This window comes from Echeneis naucrates, chromosome 10, assembly GCF_900963305.1.
Source record: "Echeneis naucrates chromosome 10, fEcheNa1.1, whole genome shotgun sequence".
In the NCBI taxonomy this organism is placed as follows: domain Eukaryota; kingdom Metazoa; phylum Chordata; class Actinopteri; order Carangiformes; family Echeneidae; genus Echeneis; species Echeneis naucrates.
In genome coordinates, this window is record NC_042520.1 from 15,923,246 (window position 1) to 15,949,831 (window position 26,586).

Genomic DNA, 26,586 nt, shown 5'->3' on the forward strand with positions numbered 1-26,586 from the left:
CATGGATACAAAAGATATTTATAGGCCCGCATATAGCAGACGCTTACCGTTTCCTCACCAAAATGACAAGGAGCAAAAAGTAGATCAGGATCAGCTCCCTGCATCCCATGCTGCATCACCAGGGAACAGACAACCCTATACGGATAAATTACCCCTAATTATTCCCAGTTATTGATTTATTATCTCTCTTACATCTCTGAGAATCCGTATGTCACATCTTCTCGTCACATCACTCAGGATAGGCTTGGAGGCTTCGCTCTGCACTTGGCATCTCTAAAGGCCTATCCATAATTAATGGCTCTATTTCCCTCACTGTGTCCCTATCTTCTTCTGCTGTTTCTCCATTTACTATATCTCTCATACACTCTCGTTCTGCTCAAGTCTTTCTCTCTTTCCAAGTCTCTCTGTGGTATGTGTCTGTGTTTAGAGGACCAGGCTGGCTCCAGCTGTTTCACCTCATCTGCAGTATCTTCCTAGTCCAAGATAGGCCCTAACTGCCCTGATAACAACATAAGGTGCTTAGGCCAACCACTCAAACAGTCCACAGACCAGATCGCAGTTGTACAGTGTAGGGACAGTTTTCAGAGGAATTGGGAAGGATGCTGCCCGCTGCAGTTCAGCAGAAAAGAACATCAGAGCAAAAGTCACCACAGCAGAAAAACAAGGATAGCACACAAGAGAAAGGAATCCCAATTATATGCGGCATCACAACTGGCAGTACCAACGATGCTGCCGCAATATAGCTACTTTCAAAACGGCGAAAGGTCAAGTGAGAGCAAGAAAACAAGCGGGCCAATCTGAGAGTACACCAAAAAAGGAATAACATCAGCTTTGACTTCTGCAAGAGGGCACAGAAGCTACACAAAGCACGATGGGTTTCGCTCACAAACCAATAGCCACCAATAGACAGACAGCAGAGGTAAAAAAAAAAGCATTTCCTTCACGCAAAGAGTAAATAACTAAATCAGTGCTGTTTAAATGAACTGATTCCATCTCACTATTAATGTCATACCAAGCTACATTTGCATTCTTCTTTTTGTATGTGATTGCATCATAAAAGAAGTACCTGCATTGCTTTTTTTTTTTTCTCTCATATAAAAATCTCTCATCTGCAGCACGTCTGGTCACTGTAGAGCGCCACAGGAGGGAGAAACAGTTTCCTTTGAGATGTGGTGAATTTTTGACCACTGAAACATATTTTCAGGTGGAGTGGCAGAGAAACGAGGATGTGATCGACCCAGCGAGCGACCCCAATTTTTTCATCACAGCTGACCGTAATCTCGTCATCAAAAAAGCCCGTCTGGCGGACACGGGCAACTACACATGTGTGGCCAAAAACATCGTCGCTCGCCGTAAAAGCACCTCTGCCACGGTCCTAGTCTATGGTAGGTGATCACTGTCCAAGCTCTGTATGCACAGGCTAATGACAGGTCTGCTCTGAAAGCCTCAAAATATGCAAACATAGAATCAGCTCAAATGAACTCAGTTTTGCTTGCATGTTGCTTCTTTTTTCCCACATTTCTACATTAACCTCTGCATGTTTTCTTGCATGGGAAATATCTGGGAGCACTTTTTCTGTCAGGAAATTAATAACATGCAGCGTTACACATAAATGGCATATGGTGACAACTTTTTCATCATGCAGTGAATTACATAATCATAAATAACTGCATAAAGACACAGTCGTGTATCTGCACATTAATTAGCACAACCTAAATGTTACTGGCAGCCACTCTGCTGAAGCTGGCAGTCCCCAATCTCAGGGTTGCCATCTTCCTCCTCCTCTGTAGTGGATCCAATGTGAGAAGAAAAATTGAATTAACAGCAAACTGTAAATAATGACTTGGCTTGATAAGCAGACTGACCTTTGTTAGAATGCAGAGAGGCAGCATATTTCTTTTATCACAGAGGGTTCCTTGGGTATTGGCACTACTAAAGTTTTGCATACATTACAGTCTTTCTTTTTTCTCAGCTACATGCAATCAGGAGATGGAAATCACATGGGAGCACATTTTGAAAGCAACTTTGTACATGTAAGAAATGTATGACTTGGCATGGTGTCTGACACATGGCTCATTGGAAAAAAGACAATATTATGTCATGCTGCAAATTCACAACAGTATTTCCAATTGGCTAGTGTCAAGGGTTAAAAACGATTTTAAAATGACATAACGGAAATGTTGTAGATGTTTTAGTATGCAATATTAATTGTATCACCAAAAACTGAACCGCTCACTGAGGTCATTTTCATGACATTAATACATCAGTAATACTTTAGAAACAGGATACGCACTGTATTTTCATCTCTTGTGGAATCAGTGTGTCAGTGGGAATTATTTGATCAAAATTCAATATTTCATGCAGTTCTGATGTTGAGGTTGTAGCCACTTGAATATTAATTACTGCTAAGGATTGCAGTTACTCTGCCTTTTCAGCCAACAAAAGCTTTCAGAGGAATCTCAGTGGAGTTCAGGGTGTAAGGTGAATTCAGATTCAGACACGTGTGGACGTGATGGTGTTGTATGTAGGGCTTTTGGATTTGTTTTAAAGAAAACCCCTTCCTGGTTCCATGCCGGTATGCAAAAAGACATGAGTAAACCTGAGCTATTTTACAGGCACTGACATTTCTCATACCACACACAGTGAGAAAACCGGTGTTTTGAGTTTGATTCAGATTTCAGTTTGAACTTTATTTAGTGTATATTTCAAAGGTACAAATATTCAACAGAAAAATGCAACGCACTAAAATAGATTATTGTGTTTTGGATCTTCCAACAGAACCCTGAAAATCATTTCCTTCCCAGGGTAATTTTGTTGTTCACCAAACTGTGCAGACCCTGAAGGGGGTCCAAGTATTTAAATAACGGTGTATGACTGTAAATGTAGTTTCAAATTGAGGCATGTGCACTTTCATGGTGAACAGAGTCAAATGAAATCTGATAATTTGGAGCATACAGTGAAAGGCACACATGATCATACACTTCTGCAAGCCTCCAGCATAAAAAAAAAGGAGCACGATTATTCCCATTGTTGATTAGAACTGATTTAGCTTGTCGTTGAAAGACTTCCAAAGCTAGAGTTGGCGTGAGTGCGGATACAAGAGAATTTACACTGCTATTGTTTGCCTTTGTTTGTATTGTCAATCATCTTCTTTCACTCTTCGACTCAAGAAATTATGAACAAATTGCTGGCATGCTGGCATTTTCTTTCCATGGCACTGTGTGCTTTACGAAATGATAAATGCCTGTCTATTGCAAGTTTAATATTTATCATAAGAGGAGTCTTAAAAATACCTGGTACTGCTTTGAACTCATGCCTACGTAGCTGAAAAGAAAAATCCAGTTAGTTGAGAACATCACATTTCAGAATGCTAGCCGATGCAGCTAACTGTTGCAAGTAATAATAACCACTACTTTTCAAAGGGTTCAACAGGGGGCCAGAGATGCATTTTAACAAGGCCTGGCTGGTGCGACTGCACTCTGTGCTAAGAGGTAATCAGAGGCTGAGTTGCCTGGCAATTTACCCCACCGCGGTGAGCAATGAATCGCATGGAGGGGGCAAGGAAATGATTCAGCCACGACAAGCGCAGGGGAGAGTTAGGGGGAAATTAGGAGGGGAGTATGTACAGAGGAGAAACGACAGCGCTGTTCAAGTCAGTGAATCAGGAATCTCACTATCTCATGAGTTGAAGCAAACAAAGTGAATACAGGAAGGAGCTGGTTAGGATTAAATCAGTGCGATTTGATAAAATCACCTGCCATGATCGAGCAATACAGCGCCAATTATGCTCCTGTAGCAGGTTAAGGTTCAGAACATGGACTTGGGTTCAGCAAATAATAGGGAATTCAAACTGGAGACTTTTTGAGCTGCTTCGCTTTCACTCTGTAACATGAAAGAGGAATAAATTATACAGTACTGTTCTCCACAATTGAAAGACTACTTGAGTTTGAAGACTGTCCTGTAATTTTGTGAAATCGGAGGTGGATTTGGGAAAGGACACTGAACTACAGGAATAACCATTATATGCTTTAGTTTTTTTCTTAATAGTATGTTGGCATTTGTAAGGAGAATGTATGAGTCCAAGTATCTGGATTTAAATGGCTTTTCTTTTCTGTGATTATGTTATGTGTTGTGAGAATTTTGCATCATGTCCGTCTATTAGGTTGCTGAAATATGGAGGGATATTTAAAATGCCCACTAGTTACGTTTCATTGACAGCGTCTGAAGTCAGATGATGGCAAGCTGTCGTGCTATTTTCTTCTACCTGTTGAAACCATTTTGTTTCCACCGCAGTTGGCTGTAATTCCAACCTAGACACAGGAAGCAGCCATCCTTTGGTCTTCCATTAGTTCACCTTGCGGTGCTGAACCAAACGAGTGTAACAGCCTTCACAATTATTCTAGCACAGCACTCCTCTTTTCCTTAGTGCATGTCGGGTAATCCTGGCTGCTGTGTCCCTTCATCCATCCCTCCCTCCAACCTCCTCCCTTCCTCACCCCTTCCATCCCCCCCCCACCCCCACCCGCCCTGGCGCCGGTTTGACAGTCAACGGCGGCTGGTCCACGTGGACCACCTGGTCGTCCTGCAGCGCTGTGTGTGGGCGTGGCTGGCAGAAGAGGAGTCGGAGCTGCACCAACCCCACGCCACTGAATGGAGGCACATCCTGTGAGGGGCAGAACGTCCAGAAAAGTGCCTGTGTGGCCACCTGTCCAGGTAACTCCCAGGCAACCCTATTTGTCCTGTGGCGCTTGGCTCCCTGTGGCTTCCTTTTTGCATTTGTTTGCATCTAGAAGTCATCAATTCATCTTTATGTTGGCTGCCCTTTTGTACCTGCACCTCCAGGTCTTTTCTTAGACGTCAGTGCTTCTGTTCTTTCCTGCAATTAGACCGCTTACACAGCAGTGTCAGAGACTATTAGTCTTCACAGTAAGGCCTCATCTTGAAAGTGATTTATTGGTATCACACTTTGTTCACATTTCCTTTTATCCCCTGCGCAGTGCCCAGACGTTGCTTTTATTTGGCCTGCCTGCTTTAAGAGACATGGCCCCAGCTCATGGTATTGTGAGTGACCATGGTATTGTGTCTGAGTACATTTGTTATTGTTTGCTGCTCAAGGAATGTAGTAAATATCGGCTATAAAATGGTGAATTATGTCAGGCTGTGTGCTATGTTTACTTGTGGGGAGTTGAAGGCGTTTCAATATCCTCCCTCTCTCCCTTTTGAGAGCATCAGAGAGGCTGAACGTCCTGCCTGATACTGAGCAACACAAATCGATCACTGGTAGCCTGAGAAGCAAGTCAAGTTGCTTCATTTGCAGTCCCACATTAGCCCCCTGACAGTGGCAGAGATAGTGACAGAGAGAAACCAGTATAGGAAAAAGGAGGTATAAGGTAGAAGCACGGAAAGGAACAGATAGAATCAGGTACAGTGTAAGGGAGCAGGAACAAAGCCCAGACTGAGAGAGAGAAGAAGGGCTCCGAGAAAGAGGCAGAGAAAGCCACAGTGTGTACAAGAGCTTACTATTGGCTGCCAGCAGATCTGTCTGTGGACATATAGCCAGAGAACTGCAGCCTTGCTGACCACATGAGAAAACTCCCACACTTGGTAAAAAGCAAAAAGGGAAATCGAATCCCTCTAGCAGTGACTGCTTTTCCCTGTCTAAAACAAAGGTTATCTTCCTCAGTGAATCATGGTGTTGTGTTACACATCTCCCATGTTAAGACATCACAGGATGTCAAGCGTGTGTGTAAGTAACATTGCCCGCTGGAATACACCAGGAGGAGGAGAAAGACAAAGAAATGCAGGGCGCTATCTGGATGGATTTGGAATTATTAGTGCCGGAGAAACGAGTAATGGAATTAGAGGGGTGTCCAGGGATGCTTGATATTCCCCCATAGCAAAGCAGGATGCTGACCTCCATGAGCTTAAAGAGATTAATGTCAGTCCAAGCTGCTATTGTTAGACCAAACCCAACCCTCTCCTATCTTTCCCCAGCCCTGCAAGGAGAAAGTGTGTAATTTCAACCCTTTGGGTGCTGTGACAGAAATTTCATTGTGCCCTGTGAAGACAGTTTACTGAGACTTTGGGAGAGAAGAAAGCTTGCCTTTTTTCTTTTGATTAGAGACACTGCAGTGGCATGACCCTGTTCCCATGCGCCCTGTTGTTTGGTAACAGAGGGGAACCCTTGCCGCCTTTTCTCCCTCATTCCCTGCCTTAGTCAGAGCATCAGCGGCATACACAGCCCCAACAGTCAGGACCCAGAGAGGGTTCCCCTCAAGGCCAAAGTCCACCATGCCAGAGCCAGGGCATGATTGGCTGCTGTTTCCAATCACAAGTAGTGGCACTGCCATTCTGTTGTGTTCTCAGACGTGCCTGAGGTCCCTGAAGATGAACTGACCCGTCCCATCCTTTGTCACCCAGTGCACGTACAGCCAAACAACAACAAGCCCCAAATGCATCTGAATCCTCACTCTGCTTCATCAAATTCACGCTTAACAAATATGAATTATCTGTCTGAATGGAGGCTCTCATATAAGAGTCGCTCGTGGTCAGCAAGGGGGAACGGATGAGACCAGCCGACCAACTTTACACACACAGCCCCAACTTCACAGGTCTAACACAGTGGAAGCACAGTAGATGGTGATTTCAGTCCATTTCAGAGGGAAGAGACTTCAGAAGAATGAGCTGCATGGGGGGCTGTAATGCTGCGGATCAGCATCATATTATTTATTTAGACACGGCTGACATTTGGATGCAGAAGTAGTGTTCTCTATTTTTTAAGTCAGCATTGAGAGGCATTTTTTCTCTACAGTGCCTTTGTTTTTGATCTGCATTATAAAAATTGCATGCTTTAATGCTGGTCTTGTTTCAAGAGTTTATTAATTATCTAGATAGAATAAAAGTCTTCGCTGGTTATTAGCTCTCTAGTGTATTTAACTTACAGCATTAGATGTTTGAAATGGGTTACAGGAAATTTTTTTTTTATTTTGTTTATTTATTTATTTATTTATATATTTTGCTGCTTTTTCTGTCTAATTTGCACTTGCAGTCTGTTTGCGTTTTGTCTAAAACACGCTGATGGATATGCCTTACTCCTCCTTCGGGGAAAAAAAATGCTGTCAACTGAATGAATATTTGCTGGAATGAAATCAGTTTAAATTTGGAACCAACACCATGCAAAGGCTATAATTTCTCCCTGCATCGCCAATCTAAGTCTATGTATATTTATTGTCAAAATGCCGATGGCCATGTGTTGTTCCAATTTTAAAAAAGTAGCATAATTCCTTCAGAGCAGTGCTTCATTTCAACCATAGAGGCACATGTTCATGCATATACTTCATACGTGCTTCAACAGTCACCATCTACACCGGTCTGTTCGAACAAAATAACTCTCCACATGTCGGTTCACAAGGACTCTTGTATCTAAATGTGAGCTCCCGCCTCTCATCAATAAAGTGTGAAGCTAGAGAGGTTCATCTGTATTTTTGTCTAAGTCTCCAAAGTGTTTAATGAGAGTTGGCAGAGGCCTGTGTGGCAGATCAGATGGGCTCCATGTTGGGAGAGACACAGGGAGCTGTGGAGGAGGAGGAGGAGGAGGCTGAGGCTAAAGCCTGAGGCTCAGAGTAGAGCAGAGCAACGCTTGAGACAGCAAGTACTCAAACTATGCACGAGCTTGGTCTCTTTCTCTTCTCTCGCTCTGCCCTCTACCTTCCTTTTTCTCCATCTTGTTGCATCTCTTGCTGAGGTATCCCACATAATTCTGCAGTCCATCCCTCACCCTTCCGGTGACTCTACCCCTGCACAGACGTATGTGTTTCAGACAAAGACATCCTAACTGGGCCAACTGAAAATAGTTAGTGCTCAGCTCTGGAAGCGACGCTGTGACACCTGCCCCACACAAATGATTGGAACTGTTGCCTGTTGCAGAACGGCAAACAACCTGGAGACATTTCTAATTTCTAACTTTGTGTGAATTATTTAAATATTGCATTGATCCCTCAGGCTTGCCGGAGGAGTCAGGAGAATTCCGCTAGATGGAAAATAAACAGACTTGGGGCTGGTGAATTTGTGCACATGTGCTTGCAAGTGTGTGCTTGTGCATCCACGTGCAAGTTTGCACCCATATGTCTGCTATCTGCACTTCAGGCAAATGTCTAATTCTACTTGGGAGTAAGTGTTTGCATGTCTCTAAATGTTATCCGAGATTATTCTGGAGACTACATTTTTTATCCAAGGAATAAATAAAGGCAATGGCTAATAAATGTGACAGAAAAACACATTAGTTGACTGCGAAAAGATGGTGGCCATCTGGTGACAGCCTTGCATCAGTGCTGTTTTTAATCATTTGGTGCCATTTGTTTTGGCTCACCCTTTTCATCTCTCATTCTGTCTCATGTTGCCTGTTCTAGTGGTTTCGCTAACATAAGGGAGTCAACTGTTCTTTATGCCATTATAAGTTACATGGTCAGCCACAACCGAGAAGAAACATCGGTGCATCAGAATCACAGAATGAAGTTGTTTTTTGTTTTTTTTTCTATCTTCCACATCTGTGGCAAGCCATCCATTGATTTGTGGCTTTTTTCCTGCGTCCGCCTTTGAAAACTAGGATTAAGGGTGGTTGCTATACACACACGTGTTGATAGGACAGTGGGAGCAGAGGGGCGGCCTGCTAGTCTCAGTGGTAGGCTACTTGTCTACCTCCTCATGCTTCCCTCAAGGACACAGTAACCACGGGTGTCCAATGATCTCAGACTGTGTCTGTCAGCAGCCATTGTCATTTTGAACAGCAGAGTCTCAAACGGGCCCTCCTACTGACCTGTAAAAAATTGTTGGGTTCTTTTTGCTTCTCACCTTGACAACATGTCCAAATAGGGTCTTGCCACTTGGCTATTGTTTTTCCGTCCCTCCTCAGAGACCTGCATGACCTAAAACCTGCGGTGTTGGAAGATTGAAAATCAGCTATGGTGCCTTTTGCAGCAGCACTAACAATCTCTGTCTGGGGATTTGATTAGGAAAACTGGGGCTGTGGATAACAATTTTCTTATGCGGATTCTGAGAAAGTCAAAGGATGAGGTTTGTTCTGATTCAAGGCTTGAATGTGAAACATAGGATGTCAAAGAAAGTGTCAATTTTCTTGCTTCACTGCTTTATTGTAAGCACTTACTATCTCTCCACATCCATTAATGCTGTCCAAACATTTCTTTGGTCTGTGTTCTGTGAAAAGCGTCGTACTATATAAGTACTTACAACGTATGACTATAGCTAGACAGTCCATCAAGGACTTCATCTGCATCTTCATTTTTCTTTGATTTTCATTCAGCCTTGTTGTAGCTGTGCTTGTGTCTCATCAGTAGCACCCTGCTTCCACTCCAATATCCTTGTTTGAAAATGTTATTTGCATGGCCATTAGTCTTGCTTTGTGGTGGAAAAGAGAAGTAGAATTTCATCACCTCATCAGGGCAGATGTTGATCTCGTCTTTTTATTTCACAGTTGTGTGGATAAACTGAGGGGTGACATAATATATTCATTAGGATGTAATTCGCTATTCAATCATTCTCATTCCCAGCCTGGATAATCAGCCCACTGGCCCACGGATGGGTCCACTCAATGCCAAACAAGGACAATTATCTGATTGGTTCTGCTCTCTCTGCCAAATGGATCTGACTGCAAAAAGGCCTGAGCCGTGTCAGCTTTGCACCACACACACACACACATACATAGACAAAAATCCTCTCCCATTCTCTAGCAATCATTTTAGGACACACATGGACAAACATACAGGCTAGTGTGGGAACGGGGTCTAATTCACACACCTGTGCCTTTGGTCTAAAATGCTCACAGCGGCTTTTTAGTTGGTTTTCTAATTGGGGACTTGCTCTAAAACCAAATGAAATCATTACTTCATGCAGTTATGTAATAATACAGTAAGTATATCACCCTGAGTTATATGTCACCTTCTCACTTATGTTTTATTAACCAAAGACGCAGACCTGCAGCAGGTCAGATCTTCTCTCAAAGGGTCACGGCCCCTGCACTCTTTATTGCAAGGATTAATGAGCGCTAAGGTTTCCTTGCCCTTAGGTCAGTCAGCAAGACGATGCTGCTGTCATAGAGTTTCGCATGCACTCTTAAGACTGGGTGTGTATGTGTGTGCGTGTGTGTGAGAGAGAGACAGTCCATTCAACCTTACATTTGGGAGAGAGCGAGAGCAGGGCAGTGGCGTTTTTTTTCCCCCCTGAGAGCTCATTACTGCTCTTTTTCCCTTTAGCCCTATGGCAGCCTTCCCCAGGCCTGGCACTGTGTCACTCTCAATATCATTTTCCGCCCCCCGGCCGAAATGCCAGATTACCCCCACCTTTTGCAAAATGGCCTCCTTCTCTGCGTGTGGTAAAGCTGCAGATATTTCTTACAGAGGGGCATGCTCAGAACTATTACCAGGCCATTTCCATTTGTTTCATTTTCCCAATGCTGATGGTGTGTTTGAAGTTATGGTGAGGCTGCAGTTGCAATGCACATTCATCTCTGTTCAGAGTAATACCACCTGCACTGTGTCTTGCATTCAAATACGGTGACAGTAATGCTTTTGTGGCTCAAGTAATAGTAATTTTTGTTTTTTTCTGACCAAGAAGTCAGACCAAGGCGGATTTGTTTGGCCTAAAAAAATGTTCATTTTCTCATGAGAATATTTAAATCGACCTATTGTGTGTGCTTACATGTTTAACAGTAGGCTCCAGGGCCAATTTCCCAGATGTCAAATTCTTCTCCCTGTGCAGATTTATAGTGTTGACAGCTGGGTATAGCGAGCCACAGCACCTTCCGCAGCACCCCTGTACCAGTGGTTTAGGTTAGTTGCATCTGATTTCCATGCTGAAAATAAACAAAGGGAGCAGAATAGAGACAATATGGCACTCCTCAGCAGTTTTACACGCTTTGGTTTCCCCTGCGCATCTGCTGGATTTGAGTGTATGCAAGTGGATTTGCATGTCTTTATAGTGCTTTCCCAACTAGGTTTTCATTTTAGAGCAAGTGAATTTGCACAGGATGGCAACGGAGTATTCTACCAGTTGTTTTCATCTCGTACGCAAATACACCACTGCTTTTACCCCACCGTTGCATCTGAGCTTCACTGTGTGTAAAGTTTCAAAATATACAACCTGCTGTATGTGTGTATATTGTACAAGACATATGTATGTATGTTTATTTAGATATATATGTATGTCTTATACAACTGCTTGTAAAAAGAAGGTCGAGCTTGTTGCATTGAAATTGTTCAGCATGGTTTCCAATCAATAGTTTTTCCCTAAGATGTTTTAAAGCTTTTGAAGTGAATCAGTTCTTTTACTAGTCTCAGAGTTTTGTGTGTGTCTGTGTGTCTGTGCTCATTCATAGTTTATATCATATGTCTTTGCAGTTGATGGAGGTTGGAGTGAGTGGAGCAAGTGGTCGGCGTGCAGCGCAGATTGTTCAATGTGGAGGAGCAGGGAGTGCACCCAGCCCTCACCCGGCACTGGGGGCAAAGACTGCCAGGGGCCCGACCTCCAGTCTCTCAACTGTACCAGCGAGCAGTGCCCACAGAGTGAGTGCTCTACAACCCACATACTGTTGAACACACTGTCACTGCCTAACTCAGTGGAGCATTGAACAGATACATGTTTTTTTTTTTTGTTATATCACTTCACTGCAACAGGATCAGTAGAAAGATAAATCATCTATCTTAACACCACAGCTGTGTTTAATCTGTCCAAAATAACTTTTGAGAGCTGAAGTCAAGTAATGCAGCATTTGTCTAATAATGATAAGAAGCCTGACACTCTAAAGGCCAAGGTAGAAAATGTGTTCAGTACGAAAAAGATTCAACAACAAGTAGATGACAAACAAAACATTCAAAATAGGTGATTGTACCAGTCATTTAGTGACTAAACTGAGGAGTCAAGAAGAAAGGAAAGTAGTTTTGAGTACAGTTTACACTTTGGCAGGTGGGGCAAAATGTCCTCCTCTGCTTTTTACCCGATCAAATAAACCTTTTATGTCTCCTTATGGTGTCAGCTCTCTGTGATAGATGTTGAGTGCATGTTACAAAATGTTCATAAATGGGAAGACGTCCATCTCGTAACATTCTTGTATTGGCTGGAGACTTGAAGGCAGGCCTCTGCTGGCCCCGTCCCCACCTGCATGACCTTTTTAGACAATCACTTCTAATTAACAGTGTTATAGCACTTGCTGCATAGATAATGTACAATCTTTTCACCTGTGTCTGCTTTGTGATGCTCCCTGACCTATTAATAGAGCTGAGAATTAAACCATCTCTCATCTGATTAAAACACAACCTGCCAGATAAATTGCTGCAGGTCAAATCAGCTGTGAGCACACATGGTTGGCATGCACGTGTGCTCATGTTGTTCTCATTGTGCGTTTGTTTTTATCTGGTGTGTGTGTGTGTGTGTGTGTGTGTGTATGTAAATGACCACTGTGTTTTCCTTATTTTGTGTGAAAGCCAGCCAGTACTGTGTTTTCAACTCCCCATGTGTCATTAATAGGTCAGGTTCATACCGTCACGATTAGAAAGCCCAAAGTGCGTACAGCTCGAGCCAGCAGCTGAGAGGAAAGTGGCACCACAGGGTCTACTGCCGACCAGATGGACATGAAGGGAGAGCTCTGTCGCTCCCCACAGATATCAAAGACAGAAAACACTGCAGCTTCCCATCCAAAGATGATGAGTCTCAGGGTGGCGTCTCGGAGAGAAAATGTTATAAATAATTTGCTCTTTGGCTGAGCTGCATGGTAAACACTAAGTTTTAATGGGGGTTCAGTTGACATGGGCCAGTGAATTAATAAACTGAATTATCTATTTTACACTGATTGACGTGATCAGATAGACCAATGCAGTAGGCTGAGAGCTACTGTATGCGAGTGATGCATTGTGCATATGTGTTCGCACTTTGTCCCAGCATGTTTGTGTGTGTGTGTGCATCAGTAGCTGGGTTTGGCTGGTGCAGTGAACCAGGGATCTCGGTCTGCCGATCATCAAAGGTCAGCAGCTCCTCCCCAGTGAGGCGAGATATATACACAAAGATGCCAGACATTGTTCCTCATATGTACACACAGAAACACACACACACATGTATTTGCACAGAGAGCACAGAGCAGCGCACTGGCCTCTGAAGACTGCCCGTCCCAATCTGTTCCCAGCAAATGTGTTCCCATAGACAATTGCTGTGTGAAGTATTATAATAAGCAAAATAGCAAGGTGGTTTTGGCTCGTCAGCAACTCACATTCTTCAACCACATCAGGCAAGCTGTTAGCTGAGATGGAAAACTTCCCCGTGAAACAAAAGGCATCCTTCGCTTTGAGTGTAATCGAACAATACAACTGCAGCATAAGCCGTAGTTACTCTACAACAAATCGTCCTCCGCCTGAGAACCTCACAAACATCTCTAATCTACTTCATTAGCACAGAAAAGACATATTAGATTAAGTTATTTTATGTATGAGAATCACTGTACAGCAGTGAGCTTTGTGTTACAGCGCTAAAATAAACAGATCTGACCCAGGCACGATCATTTTCATAAACCAAACAAGCAAAGCCCAAAATGAAGCAACACAAAATCTGTGCAGAGAAAACATAAATATGCTGGCAGCATGCCAGAGCCAAAATGGCAGACAGGTGTTAGAGGGCAAAAAAAGGATGGTGGGAAAAATAATGGTGTGAGTGTTCTCAGGCACAGGAAATTAGGAGAACATAAAAACACTTATTTGGCTTAATGTGTTTAATGAAGATAATGAACTTAATTTGCAACAGAATCCCATTTTGGGGGTGTCAGAAATGATGATTTGCAAAGCAGATAAAATTATTAATCTGTTTTAATCTGTTTTTGAATTTGCGGGCTAATGTTGTAGCGAAGCAGCTGACGTTTTTGTCATGGGTTTGTTTGTCAAAGTGCGGTCATAGGCTGTGTGAAAAATGGCTGAACATTTATTTTGGGCTATATTTCATCAGGGCTGGCTGAGGGATGGGACGACTGTATTGTGGAGATAGTAATGGTCACATTCACTTTGAGAGTTTTAGTAGCCATATTTCCCTGACCTTAAGAACCCCACTGTTATTCATCTTCAGGCGAGTGACTGGGATTGGCCATGGGATGAAATATATTCTCAGGTCTCTTGATAAATTCCCAGGGAAGTGGTGCAATAGGCTGCAAAGGTTTTATTCATCAATGCAGGAGAGAGAATGGAGCAGGTGGAGTTAGTTGAGTACTATCAGCTGCAGACAATGTGCTGACTGCCAGTGCTGCAAAGAGTTCAAACTTCAACAGGAGCCAGGTACATCGCCTCAGTGGAGATGAATTATAAGTCCATTCTGAACCAACTCAAGTCAGAAACTGATCCCTAACCAGCCAGCCCTGGAGCAAGTCTGAGGAGCAGAACTGAAACCTCAGGGAGAAGAGAACAAACAGAGACTGGCCTGGGGTCAACTCTGACATCCACACTTTATCCACAGGCAGCGTGTCAATCATGCAAAGAGGTCACACACAAAGAGATTCAAAACTTCTGAGCCAGCAATTACATCAGGTGGAAAGGAGCGACGGAATGATGGCTGACAGAGAGGGGAGGAGAGGTAAATTGGTAGTGTGCGTGACAGAGAGCGAGAGGGCGCATTAGAGGGGGAACTAAAGTAAAGTCCATCCAATTATAAAACCTGATTAGCTTTGTCAATTAGAGTGTGATGGATGTCCTTTCAATTATTGGCTGGCATCGTGAAAATCGATGAGTGGGGGTCAGGATGAGCTGAGAGCAGGTTTGCAGTCAGCATTGGGATCGTTTCACTGTGGCACCTGGTGGGTCAGATAAAACTCAGCTCAGTGATGCCGGTGATAAGCCGCCAGAGATTACGCACAGAATAGAGGTAGAGATAGATACAGAGAGAGGAGAAGAAGAAGAGAGAGAGGGAGAGAATTGTCTGATTGACTGGCTTTTATTGTCTGGGTGCAAGAACGGTGTGTGCTGAAGAGGAGGGAGTCAAGATACTGGATCTTTGCATCAGAGGTTAGCAAGGTGCCTTTGGTCTGCTCCCAGAAAGTAAACAGCAACTAGCCAATCTAAGGCTATGTTTATCCAATCAGCACGACCCGGTTGGCCCGTCTCCTCGCCATTGGGTGTTGTTTTGCCTGTAGTCAGACTGCACCTCCCTCAGTTGACTACAGCCCAAATATCGCAGCCTTGTCTGGCCTTTGACTCACCAAGACAATTGGATTTGGGAACTTTAATGAGAGTTTCAGCCACAGTGTCTCCCCCTTTTTGCAGCTCATTGTGAAAGGTGTAAGGTTTAACCAGGCTGCTTACTTTTTAGCACCTCTGTGCTTCCCTGAGGAGAGAGAAGGAGAGGGAGAGGACACAGCCGCAGCCAGCCAGGTAGATGAAGTTGAAAGGTGGAGGACAGGCGTTTTTTAATGCATGTTCTGTACATATGTGCAGGAACAAAACAGGCGATTGTGTTGTTTATCTTCAGTCGGCCTTTTACAATTGAGCCCTGCAGCGTTATGATGGGCGGCCATAGAGTGCAGCTGCATATAATCCTGCTACTTAAGATATCAGATTGTACTGAGATAATCAGCCATGAAATGGATTCTGGCATTTCTCTTAAAGATTTTGGTATGTCAGGTGCCTTTGTCCAGAGAAATTGATTTTTCAAGCCTAAAGGAGAAAACAAGGACAAATGGATGAGAAGTGATAAGCAAGACAGAGAGAGAGGGAAAGAATAGTTTTTTCTTTTATTAAAATTTGACTGTGACATGAGGATCAAGTGATCCTCATGCCACAGTAACAAACAGCAATTAAAACTTGTCAAATAAGTGTTTTCAGGGCTGAGCATGGTCCCTGTCAAGTGTTAAGATCACACAGTGGTGGATAAAATACCACCACAGTCTGAAGATATTCATCAGAATATGTGGTGTCTAATGATAATTAGCCTGATTTTGACACAAACCTTTTGGACGTGTTATTGCTTCTCATTGCTTAAATGCAAATCATGCATTCTGTCAGTCATTGGCTCCTGCTGTCTTCCTGCTACTCTTTTTTTTTTGTCTTGTTTTAAATTTAATTTTCATTCTTGTATGGGTGCTCTTCTTTCCCTGCTTCTGTCCTCCTTTTGTTGTCGACTCACCACACAGCAGCCTGCAGCACTTTAACCTTGCTGTTGTTCTCCATCCCTGAAAGCTGCACTGCTCAACGCGTTCCCTCCTTGACTGTGTTCAGTTGACAGCACTACGCCCCCGTGGCTCCCCAGCACAATGGCCCTCCACAAAGGCCCCGGGAGCAACCTCCACCTCTGCCACCCAATTCCCCCAGCCCAGGGAGACAGCTGTAGCAAATCCTATTCTCCTGCAAAACACACAAACACACACACAAATGCATGCACACAACGCAATGCAATAACACATTGATGTTTGTTTGAGCTTTGCTGTCATCTTCAGACTGTACTACTTTTGGGAGACAGATGCCGCTATGTCTTTGAGAGAGAGAGAATTAGTAAGAGAGATGGACATTCAGTAAGAGGTGATAGAGTTTCAAAAGCAAAAGCATTTTTCCACTGTCTCTCTTGGGGAGGGGGGGGGGGTTTCTGCTCACAGAAAGCAACAAAGCCAGAGGAGGAAGAGAACATAATGATATAAGATAGTTATATAAGATTTATCCAATGGAAAGAATTAAGTAACATAAAGCCCTAAAAGAAACTTTTAAGAGTGTCTCTATCTCCTGTTCCGTTGTCCACAGGTTGACATTGACTGTTTAAGACTTTGAAAGATTAAGACGGTTTTCTAATATTCTGTTATGCTTTGTCCTCCCATTGCAGCTGTGAGCGGGGCCGAGGATGTGGCGCTGTATGTCGGCATGGTGGCAGTGGCCTTGTGTCTGACGCTGCTGCTCATCGTGGTGATCCTGGTTTACCGGCGCAAGAAGGAGGGCCTGGATGCTGATGTGGCGGACTCCTCCATCCTCACCACTGGCTTCCAGCCCATGGGCATCAAGCCCAGCAAGCCAGGTGTGTGGGCACCGCGGCCACGCAGGCCCCCCCCCCACAGCAGTAGGACACTGTTCTTTGTTCTACCCTCCTCTGTGCATCCGTCGGTCCGTGCGTGTGCCTACCATGACTTTGCAGCTATCATCCCCATGGCCCGCTGATCTTGTGTTTGTTTGTGGTTGTGGAGGTGGTGTGAATGTGTTTACAGCATTTCTGGTCTAAGCAAGATGTATTATGCCACGTGTTTGTGTGTACATGTGTGTGCACGGTGCATGTGCTGTTTATTTGCCTGAAACATTATGTTTCGCCACCACCTCATTGTCAAGAAATGTAACCATTCTGTTTACTGTCTGTGTGGAGCCTCTGAGGTTTAACAGTGAGTAATAGAAATACAACTGTCTGAGTTGGATGGAGATGGGGAACTGGGTTGCAGTGCCTGTGATTCACCGTGAAAAAAGCCTTTATACATTCTGGGTGCTAAGCTGTGTCTGAGTTCTGCTTGGAATTGATTGGGCGGTTGCTAAAGAGACAGACAGAGATAGAGAGGGAGTGAGGGGAACGGAGTTGACTGGCTTTGGGTGGAATTTGTGTTTGTGTATTGTCAAGAGTCTGTGTGAATGTTCTGTTCTCCACCATGTGTCTTTCCCTGTGTTTGTTTCAGTTTTCTGTGTGTGTTGCGACAGCTTTTTAGAGAGTGTGAGGTCTGTCTCTGTGATGTATGAATACCCCCCCGACGCCGCATGTCACTCATGGAGGATTCACACATTTGCTTTTGTCTGTTTTTCTTCCTTATTATTTAAACAGAAAATTCCCACTTGCTCACCATCCAGCCTGATCTAACCACCACCACCACCAGTTACCAAGGCACGCTGCGCTCCCGCCACGATGCCACTGGGAAGTTTTCGATGACCAACGGGCCCCTACTGGACCCCCTCCCAAACGGCTCACACACTCTGCACAACGGCAAGCTTAACTCAGACCCTGCTGAATTTATGAGCAGGCTGTCCACTCAGAGCTACTTCAAAACGCTCCCCCGCGATATTGCCAACACATCGTACGGCACTTTCAACTTCCTGGGAGGGAGGCTGACGATCCCGAACACAGGTGGGCTCCTCTTTCTGTTAGAGTTTTAGTTCAGCTTGGTTGATTTAACCCAAATTAAAATGAGGATGATGTCATTTAATATTATCCAAGTCATCATCACACAAACAAATCATGAGCTGTAAACATAAGTCAGATGGACCGACTGGTAACTTCTACTTGGATACTACTTGGTACTTGATTGGTACTTCTCTAAAATGCTGTTAAAGTGTAGAAGTTCTGTCTCCCCCCTTTGGCAGTAAGAATACACACACAGGCATCACTCTCTAAGGGAAAGGTCGCATCACTTTTCAATATATTCACATAGGCTGTTATGGCCTCCTGCAGCCTATTCAATCTCGAAAGTCACTCATTTTGCCTCCCTCTTCAGCCCAAGCAAACCAATCTGTCTTTGTAAAATGGATAAGGCAATGCCAGTGGATTTAAATCTCCAGGATACAGCAAAATAATTAATGCTTAACCTGCCGCTTATAGGCTTAATCAGCTTTACATGAATGTGCGTAGCAAAGGCCTTAACTGTGATTGATCTGTAAAAGTCCTCCACTCTGTCATGACAGGCAGGTATACAGGTGCTGAGCAGGCCCAGCTAATCCTAAATTTTGGATCAATATTGCAAGTTAAGAAGATTGAGTGACTTTGGAAGAGGGTTTGTTAGCACAGATAGCAGGAGCCTCAGTCCCAATTGCTGCTCAGCTGACTGGAGTATCAAAGGGAAGCAAATGATGTTATAGTTGGGTTGCTGTGCTCTGCACTACCATGATCAAAATAATCCTTGGATGGGTAGCATTCACCCCGCTGGCCTCCAGATGAAAAAAAACAGCACTGTCAGTCTGGTGGCTCATGGTTGCCTGGCACCTTACTAGGACACTTTTTTTTTTTTGCTCTAACTTGTCATCAGTCTCAATGTTAGCTTGCAAGAGCATTTGGTAACCATGGGAACATGCATGGTCATTAGCGCATTAGATGGGCCACACTGTAACAACCCCCATAACAACAGTATGCAGAAAAATAGCACAGATGCAAGATTCTTATTAAGTGTGTCTTTTTCTTTCAAGCTCTTTGTTGCACAAGAGAAGCTAAAAATTAAAAGAGTGCAACTCGAAGTGGTGTCGGTTCATGAAGTACTAATGATGTTGGGGGACGACGGTCCCCAAAACTGTCCGATTGAGGAATTACCTTCCTGTCACGGATTCTTTCCATTTACTGTTCTTGGTTCATTTATTCATCAGCATGTGTTGTATGAGGACAATGAGGCTTTGGCAGTCGTCAACAGGGTGCTCTGTTTGTCACTATGCGTCAATCAGTTTAACAGCTGCTGCTGCATTGAGAAACACATTGGGAACGAGTCAGGTTTATTTTTGTTGCAAAGTTCATATGTTGCTATTAGACAGTTGTTACATCATTGCAAAGTATTAATTACACCTCCTTTAATTCCCCTGACTGAACATTAACAAGGAAAGTCTATCAGTAACAGCTGAGTCTCATAAACCGCTCCCTGTTTTGGTGAAACCGACCCAGACCATTCAGCCTTTAAATCTGGTGCATGTGGGTCTCTTAATAGGTTTTCACCAGGAAAGCACACATTAAAGTGTCTCAGCATTCAACACCAAGCAGCTTAGGGCACTGGCTGCGTTTGTGTCTGGGATACAAATGAGTTTCTAGCCATATAACAAGATGTGACACCAAAAAAACATATGAAGACCGTGTGATTAAGTTGCATTGTGTGTCTGGCAGTCTCATTTATTACAAAAGGGTCAACACTTCAATCATACAAAACAAAAGCAAGTAGCTAAAATACAAAGTGGACTCAAACTGCTTTGTCAATAATCTCCAAATACACTGTACAGCATGAAGACTAAGTGTTAAATGTTCCGTGTATGCCAAATGCAATCTACTCTGAGAGATTCCTGGAATAAAACCCGAGTACAAATTGGTCGAATTAAACCCCTCGCTTATGACAGAGCTGGTTGAATTTGTAGTTAATGTCCACTATTGTCAGTTGTTTGCTTCGAGCGTAGGCAGAGGAGAAGAGGTAGTCCATTAAAGAAGAGTCTAAAATATATAAGGAGGCCACATCAACGTTTAGGCTTTCTCCTCAAATGACCTCAGCACAGAGTTTATATAATTATAATGGAGGATAGCATTTTCAATTGTCTCATTGTAGGCTGTCCAGATTATGCCAGTGTCAGTGCCAGTACACCAGTAAAGTAAGGCAGAAAAAAGCATTTTTTCCTGTCGTCCCTGCCATCATACATTATTGTATTGCTGTACTTCTATCACCGTCTCTTTGTCTTTTTTCTCTGTCTCTCATCTACTCTCCTACAGATTTTATGCATAGGTCACCTCAAATCCTATACCCTGCATTGGCACCCATGTTCTCATCGAGAGGCACAATAAAAAGAAATGAAAAAAATCTAAGCACTTGCATGCATCCACTTAGGGGAGCTATTCTGTCACTTAGCAGTTTCAGAGCAGACACACGGAAGACGTGGTTTAAATATTCAGACAACGCTGTGAGTGTTCAGGCACCTTCGCCTTATTCAAACAGATGTTTTTATGGCGAATAGCACCCCGTTTACAGTCCGCCGACTGTTAAGACTGTGTCACATAGTCGCGGTTTCTGCCGCTGGTGAAATAGGATTCGAAGTGGCTGATTTGGCATGAAAACCACAACATAAATACCGCAACACTCAAACTATCTCTATCACTCTCTGTATTCTCTAAGGTGCATTCTCTCTTGGGGAAGTGCAATTTTCCTGGAGTTGTCTGTTCCATGGTCTCAATTATCTACTTGGTGGCAGACAGAGGACATTTAAACTGCGATGCAGTGTGTGCTTTTGTCTCAGCTAATTGTTGACCGTGGGGACGTGTGCTGCCTCGGCTGCCAGTGTAGAGATTTGCATCTACTCCACCTGACGGAGTCTGCGTCTGACCTTCAGAATAGATTTGTTTTTTGTTTTTGCAGCCATACCGTTTTGTTGAGTGGGCCGGCTTCCTTTGTGAGATGACAAAAGCGTTGTTCAGTCAGAACAAATGAGTCTACCCTACCACCACCGCCGCCCTCCTCACCCCCCTCTCTTTCTTTGTTGTTATTTGCATTAGGAATCAGTCTGCTCATTCCTCCCGAGGCCATCCCCAGAGGAAAGATCTATGAGATTTATCTCACTGCTCAGAGGAAGGAAGATTTAAGGTGGGTCTCTTTAACACTGTCTAACTGGCAGTCTTCCCTGGATGCCACTAGGCTGTTTGTTTTGATGCTCTACTGTTCCATTAGGGAAGGCTTAAGAGTCTGTGCCAGCACTGTGGAGGAGGGATGTAAATAAATAACGTAGCCTTTTACCAGGATGTGTGCTATTTAAGTTAAATGAATTGTTTGGAAAATACTGTTTATCTGGAGGTGCTGTTGCACGCTATCACAGTGTTATACCTCATCACAACTTGTTCCAGTCGGTAAGTGAGTCCAGTAGGATATTGCTGTCCCTGTTGCTGTTGTTTCAGAAGTGACAGCATCAGATCCTGGTTACAACATGTAAATGAGCTATCACTAATTACTTAATGAGTAAATCTCAATTCGTTCTCTGCCTTCTGTTTTCTCTCCCCTGCTGCAGGTTACCTCTGGCCGGCTGCCAGACCCTGCTCAGCCCTGTTGTGAGTTGTGGCCCCCCAGGGGTGGTCCTCAGCCGGCCAGTTATCCTCAGCATGGACCACTGCTTTGACGCATGCCTTGATAACTGGGCCGTCCGCCTCAAAAAGCAGAACTACGAGGGCACTTGGGAGGTAAGACAGCACTATGGCTCCAGCGCAAATCCCCTGTAGGAAGACAAAGTCACCACCCAAAGAATTTGTAAAGTGGTACTGAACTAACTGAGGGCTTTCCTGGAAAAAGTAAAACGTTGCTCAGGAGTGACTCGACACTGGAAAGCGTTCAGCGTTGCATAGCAGAGGTATTTCTGCCCCAAACCTTTACCACTCCGTAGGGTTTAAATTATTTTGACCATCAGGTGTTTTTTTCATTGGGCTGGAACAAAAGTGTGAATGCACCGGCTCTCTCCAGCTCAAGAGTTGCTAGGCAACATATTTCTCAAAACAGAAATTCTCTAGGCAAATTACTGATCCTCAAAGTATTTTCCTGAGTGCTCCTTGACCAGTTTGACCACTGCTTCCAATTACAGAGTCCCCTCCGCGGTTTTCTGCCCATGAAATTCGAAAGTAACTGCCAGACTCCAATACGATAGAGTTGGAAAGAACCTTTGGTGTGCACGTGCATACGCACACACACACACACACACACACACAAACAAACAGGGTTTGAGGCAATGTACCCATCTCAGCAATCCAGAGAGATTGGAAAGAGTGCTGGTTGGCTTTGGAGTGTTACTAGGTCTTCTTTCATGTTCGATATTGTGCATAAATTATTCATCCTTCCCGTGTGTGGCAGCGGTGGGGTGTCTGCGCGATGGATTGGCCTGTCTGACGCAGAGGTTAGACCACCACTTTTAATCATCGGCTGGACCAAATATAGCCCAACAGCCTGACTGTGTGGCCACCAAAGAAAGAAATGGCAGGGAGGCGAAGGATTGAAAGCAGAAACAACCACAGAGAGGGTGAAATGAAAGAAAGGAAACAAAGAGCTAAAGGCACAGTGAGCAGGCAGGTAATGCAGATGTCGAGCGATGATTAGAAAAGTGAGAGATTGGAAATGAAGGAAGCGATGGACGTGTAAAGAGATCTTGAATGCACTTGCCAAAGAGAAATGAATTACATGGGGAGAGAGCGCCCAATGATGTAATTGAGCCTCCTCACTCTTTGCTCCGCTTGGAAGAAATATTAAGATGATGAAAAAGTGAGACTCCATTGTGGTTGCATAGCAAATGAATTGTGTCAATACTAATTCTATTGATGTAGGTGGTGTCTGGTTGAATCGATCCTAGAGGGTCTTGCTGGGCATTTGGCAGGCAGAAGGCTCTCTTCAGCTTGATTGGCTAATGAGAGGAGTCATTCAACTGGCATGATGGGATTTTAGAGAAAATCTTGTCACCTTGGGTACAATTTGTCCCTATCAAACTTCTCAGAGAGCAGCGAAATGATCTCATAAAGCTACCGCATACTGTGATCCGATGGGTATTTTTGCCAGTCTGTAATTTTTAGTACCACTTGAGCCCAATAACAAAGCAAGAAAAACACAAGATGTTTCCTGTCTGACAAATATTACTACCAATTAATTATTGGTGATGCCTTTTGCCATGTTTTTTTTTCTTATTATTGTTGTTTTTGTTGGGGATTTTCACACTCTACACCGCCACACCACACATAATTTGGCAAATTATTTTCACCTTTCTTAAAAAATCTTAATGGCTCAAATAAATTCCACAAATTTCAGAAATCCCATAATCTGACACTTACTGCAGCACCACTATATATTTTTTTTTCTTCCAGAACCATCTGTTCTTGCCAGGAATCTATTTGAGTCTTCTTTCATGTCAATTGAGTACCTCGTTCATGCATTATTAAGTAAATTGATGGGGTTCTATAGGATGTGTGTCTTCATGTCAGCATAGGGTAAGCACTGTGGTGAAAAAGGGAAATATGAAGCAAGAGCAAAGTATTTCACGTTTACCCAGTCTTTTCCTTAAAGACCGAGCTTATGTGTTACTTTGTCACACAGCAGGAGGAATAGAGTGCGAGGCCTTGCTACTTCACCAAACTACTTCCCCTATAACAACCCTTTTACAAACACACACCCACATAGGCACACATCAGCTACCCAGGCAAGCACATTACCCTTCCCTCCTACATAAATTGGGTGCTTGACCTTCCATCCACATCTTGTTTTCCTTGTCTCTTTTGCCTCCACCAGGACGTCCTGCTGATGGGGGAGGAGCTGGTGTCGGAGCCCTATTACTGCCAGCTTGAGGCCGAGACGTGCCGGCTGTTCTCCGAGCAGCTCGGCACCTTCGCCCTGGTGGGTGAGTCCCTGCACATGGTTGCCGCCAAACGCCTGAGGCTGGTGCTCTTCTCCGACGCCTACTGCTCCACACTGGAGTACAACATCAGGGTGTACTGCATGGATGACACTCAGGACGTCTTCAAGGTAAATTGTGGCCCGTGATCTAGTTAGGATTCCACAGACTGGGTGTTTTCAGCTCATCTGAGTGATAGATGGACTATTACGTGTAACAGCATTGTCTGTCACATCGGACAGTTCATAGATATCACTGCAGACATGTAGCAGTTAGGCATAGCCATGGTAAATTGAACAATATCGCAGGCCTGATTACACCATGTGCAGTTTCTGAAGAATGTATGAGTTGTGCTGAAACAATGCATACGTCCAGGTTAATCATGGTATACTGTGCGATCTCCTTTTTTCCTGGTTGCATGCCAGCAGGGATGTTTCATTCCTTTCATGATGTCAGTGGTTCTGCTTGGCTGCCGTGGGCCAAGAAGTTTCCCATCACTTTGTTCAGCAGCATATTTTGCTTCCCTTTTTTTTTTCTCTCCACACGGACAGAGTATAATCAAGCACTAATGCCTTCTTCCCTCCCCTGAGGACTTCCTCTGAGTAGCCTGTTAAGATTTCATTTGCATGGTTAATTAGTAAATTAAAAGGTGAGCCCGTCCCAATCTTTTTTCCCCAGCAACCCCCCTTGCTCACTCTTTTACTCTCATGCCTGACACCACCCACAGCCACAACTGCCTCATCCCACTTCTGACGGCTGTAATGGCTGACCTCCCTGTGCAGGAGTTCACCAACAAGCACAATCTATATATGGCTGCAGGACATAAACAATGTTCAAGTAAGGGCTGAAATTAGCACTTCAATTCAACGAGCTGAAAATTAGATGAGGACTGTGTACAGGCTCTAGCTGTGGGGTAGGAATTCCCAAACCTCCTCGCTTATATCTTTCTTTTGTGGCTCAATTTTGCCCCTGCTGCTTTCTTTCTCTGTTTCTGTTTCTGAGAGAAGAAGCACTCGAAGAAACCGCTGGCTGACATTTAGCTTTGCTGAAATGTAGGAATAAATGTAAAATGTAGCATACATGAGGAAAGGACTGTACCACCACGTTGGTTTTATTTTTTGTTGTTGTTGGTGTTGTTTACTTGCTATCGAAGCAGTTCTAATAATAGGCTCTTCACTATATATTCAGATCATCGGGTGATCCAGTGATGTTTTGCTGCAGTGTGATTGTTGAAATGACCTTGTGTGTCCTGTATTGGATGCAGGAAGGCTGCTGGTGCACAAAAACTCTGTCTCGCTCTGCGTCTCTCCCTCTGGCTAGCTCTTGTTCTGCTATCCTCTCGCTCTCCTAGCCAGGAAAGGGACATCTGAGCTTGTTGACTCTAGCGCTTGTGCTGCCATACTCTGCAGCTCCCTTGACGCCCTTGAGTGCATTAGCTCCCTGTCTTTCACACAACCTGGTCCTGTGGTAAGCCACGGTGTCTCCGGGGTTTTGTAGTTTTTAGTGAGTGATTTAGAATGGGGGCCCCACGCTGTTTAGTAATCTTGACTTCACACTGCTCTTGGTGCTATTATGGAGGGAACAGTTCATTTTGCAAGTACATTAACCACTTTGAGTGGAGATTAAACTTCCCTGGAGAGGTTGTTTCTAATCACTAATCACTATCTTTAAAATGCACTATTTATGATAAGACTTTCACTATAGCTCCCATTAGAGTTAATTGTAGTGTGAAACAGCAGTGGAGGAGCAGTAGGTGGTACAGTAAAGTAGCACAGTTATGATTGTGTGGATGTACGGTGCCCCTTCAGCACATGTGAATTTTATGACAGCCCTTGCAGCCTGCAAAGGCACTACACCTTTTTTTTTTTTTTTTAGACCAGTCAAATTCCCATGCATTAAACAGGATGTACTTTTGATGGGAGATGAGAAAGGGGAAGAAGTTGCTTCTGAGCAGGCATTTCTGTCTTTTTTTTTTGTAGGCTGTTCAATGGCAGGAAGAACTGGAGGTTCTTTCTGCAGTCCCATCGCTGGCTGTCAGTCTGCTTTGACAAGCCTCCATCAGCAAAACTGACAGAGACACAGAAACGCAGGCACACTTGCATGCATGCTGCACCATGCAATCTCTTATCTCCCAATTGCAGCAGATTAGAACCAGTGTTATTGTCTTTGATCCTAAGTGCAGGGGCTCTGGGGAGACAGTGACATTTCCGTCTGATGCTTGCCGTATGTCAGCAGGGCTCTGCTGGGACCAATTAAGTTAATATTTAATGTGAGTCCCACTCTTGATGGGCCCAGCCAAGGCTGGCACAGCAGCAGAGGAGACAAGATCAGCGTTTGGTAGCACCCTATCTGTGCACCCGGTTGTTCCCAGTTAGACCTGTGGGTTAGCATCACTGATGTTCTGCCATTTTGTTACTGATTGAAACACCTGCAGTCAACCAAGCGTTCAACTCAGAACAGAGAGAGACCGAACACCAACATCATATTAAAGTGGAAGGGTGATTTTATG

At 44.0% G+C, this 26,586-nt stretch overlaps 1 protein-coding gene across 1 annotated transcript in view; it reads left to right on the top strand.

Moving 5' to 3' along the window:
- unc5a (unc-5 netrin receptor A) overlaps positions 1-26,586 on the top strand; it is a 122,362-nt gene that overhangs the window by 82,547 nt on the left and 13,229 nt on the right. The window contains exons 5-11 of the mRNA XM_029512206.1: positions 1,205-1,385; positions 11,412-11,576; positions 16,849-17,079; positions 17,821-18,120; positions 21,220-21,307; positions 21,726-21,894; positions 23,975-24,208. Coding sequence (XP_029368066.1) covers positions 1,205-1,385; positions 11,412-11,576; positions 16,849-17,079; positions 17,821-18,120; positions 21,220-21,307; positions 21,726-21,894; positions 23,975-24,208 — 1,368 coding nt within the window. The remainder of the gene's footprint in view (positions 1-1,204; positions 1,386-11,411; positions 11,577-16,848; positions 17,080-17,820; positions 18,121-21,219; positions 21,308-21,725; positions 21,895-23,974; positions 24,209-26,586) is intronic.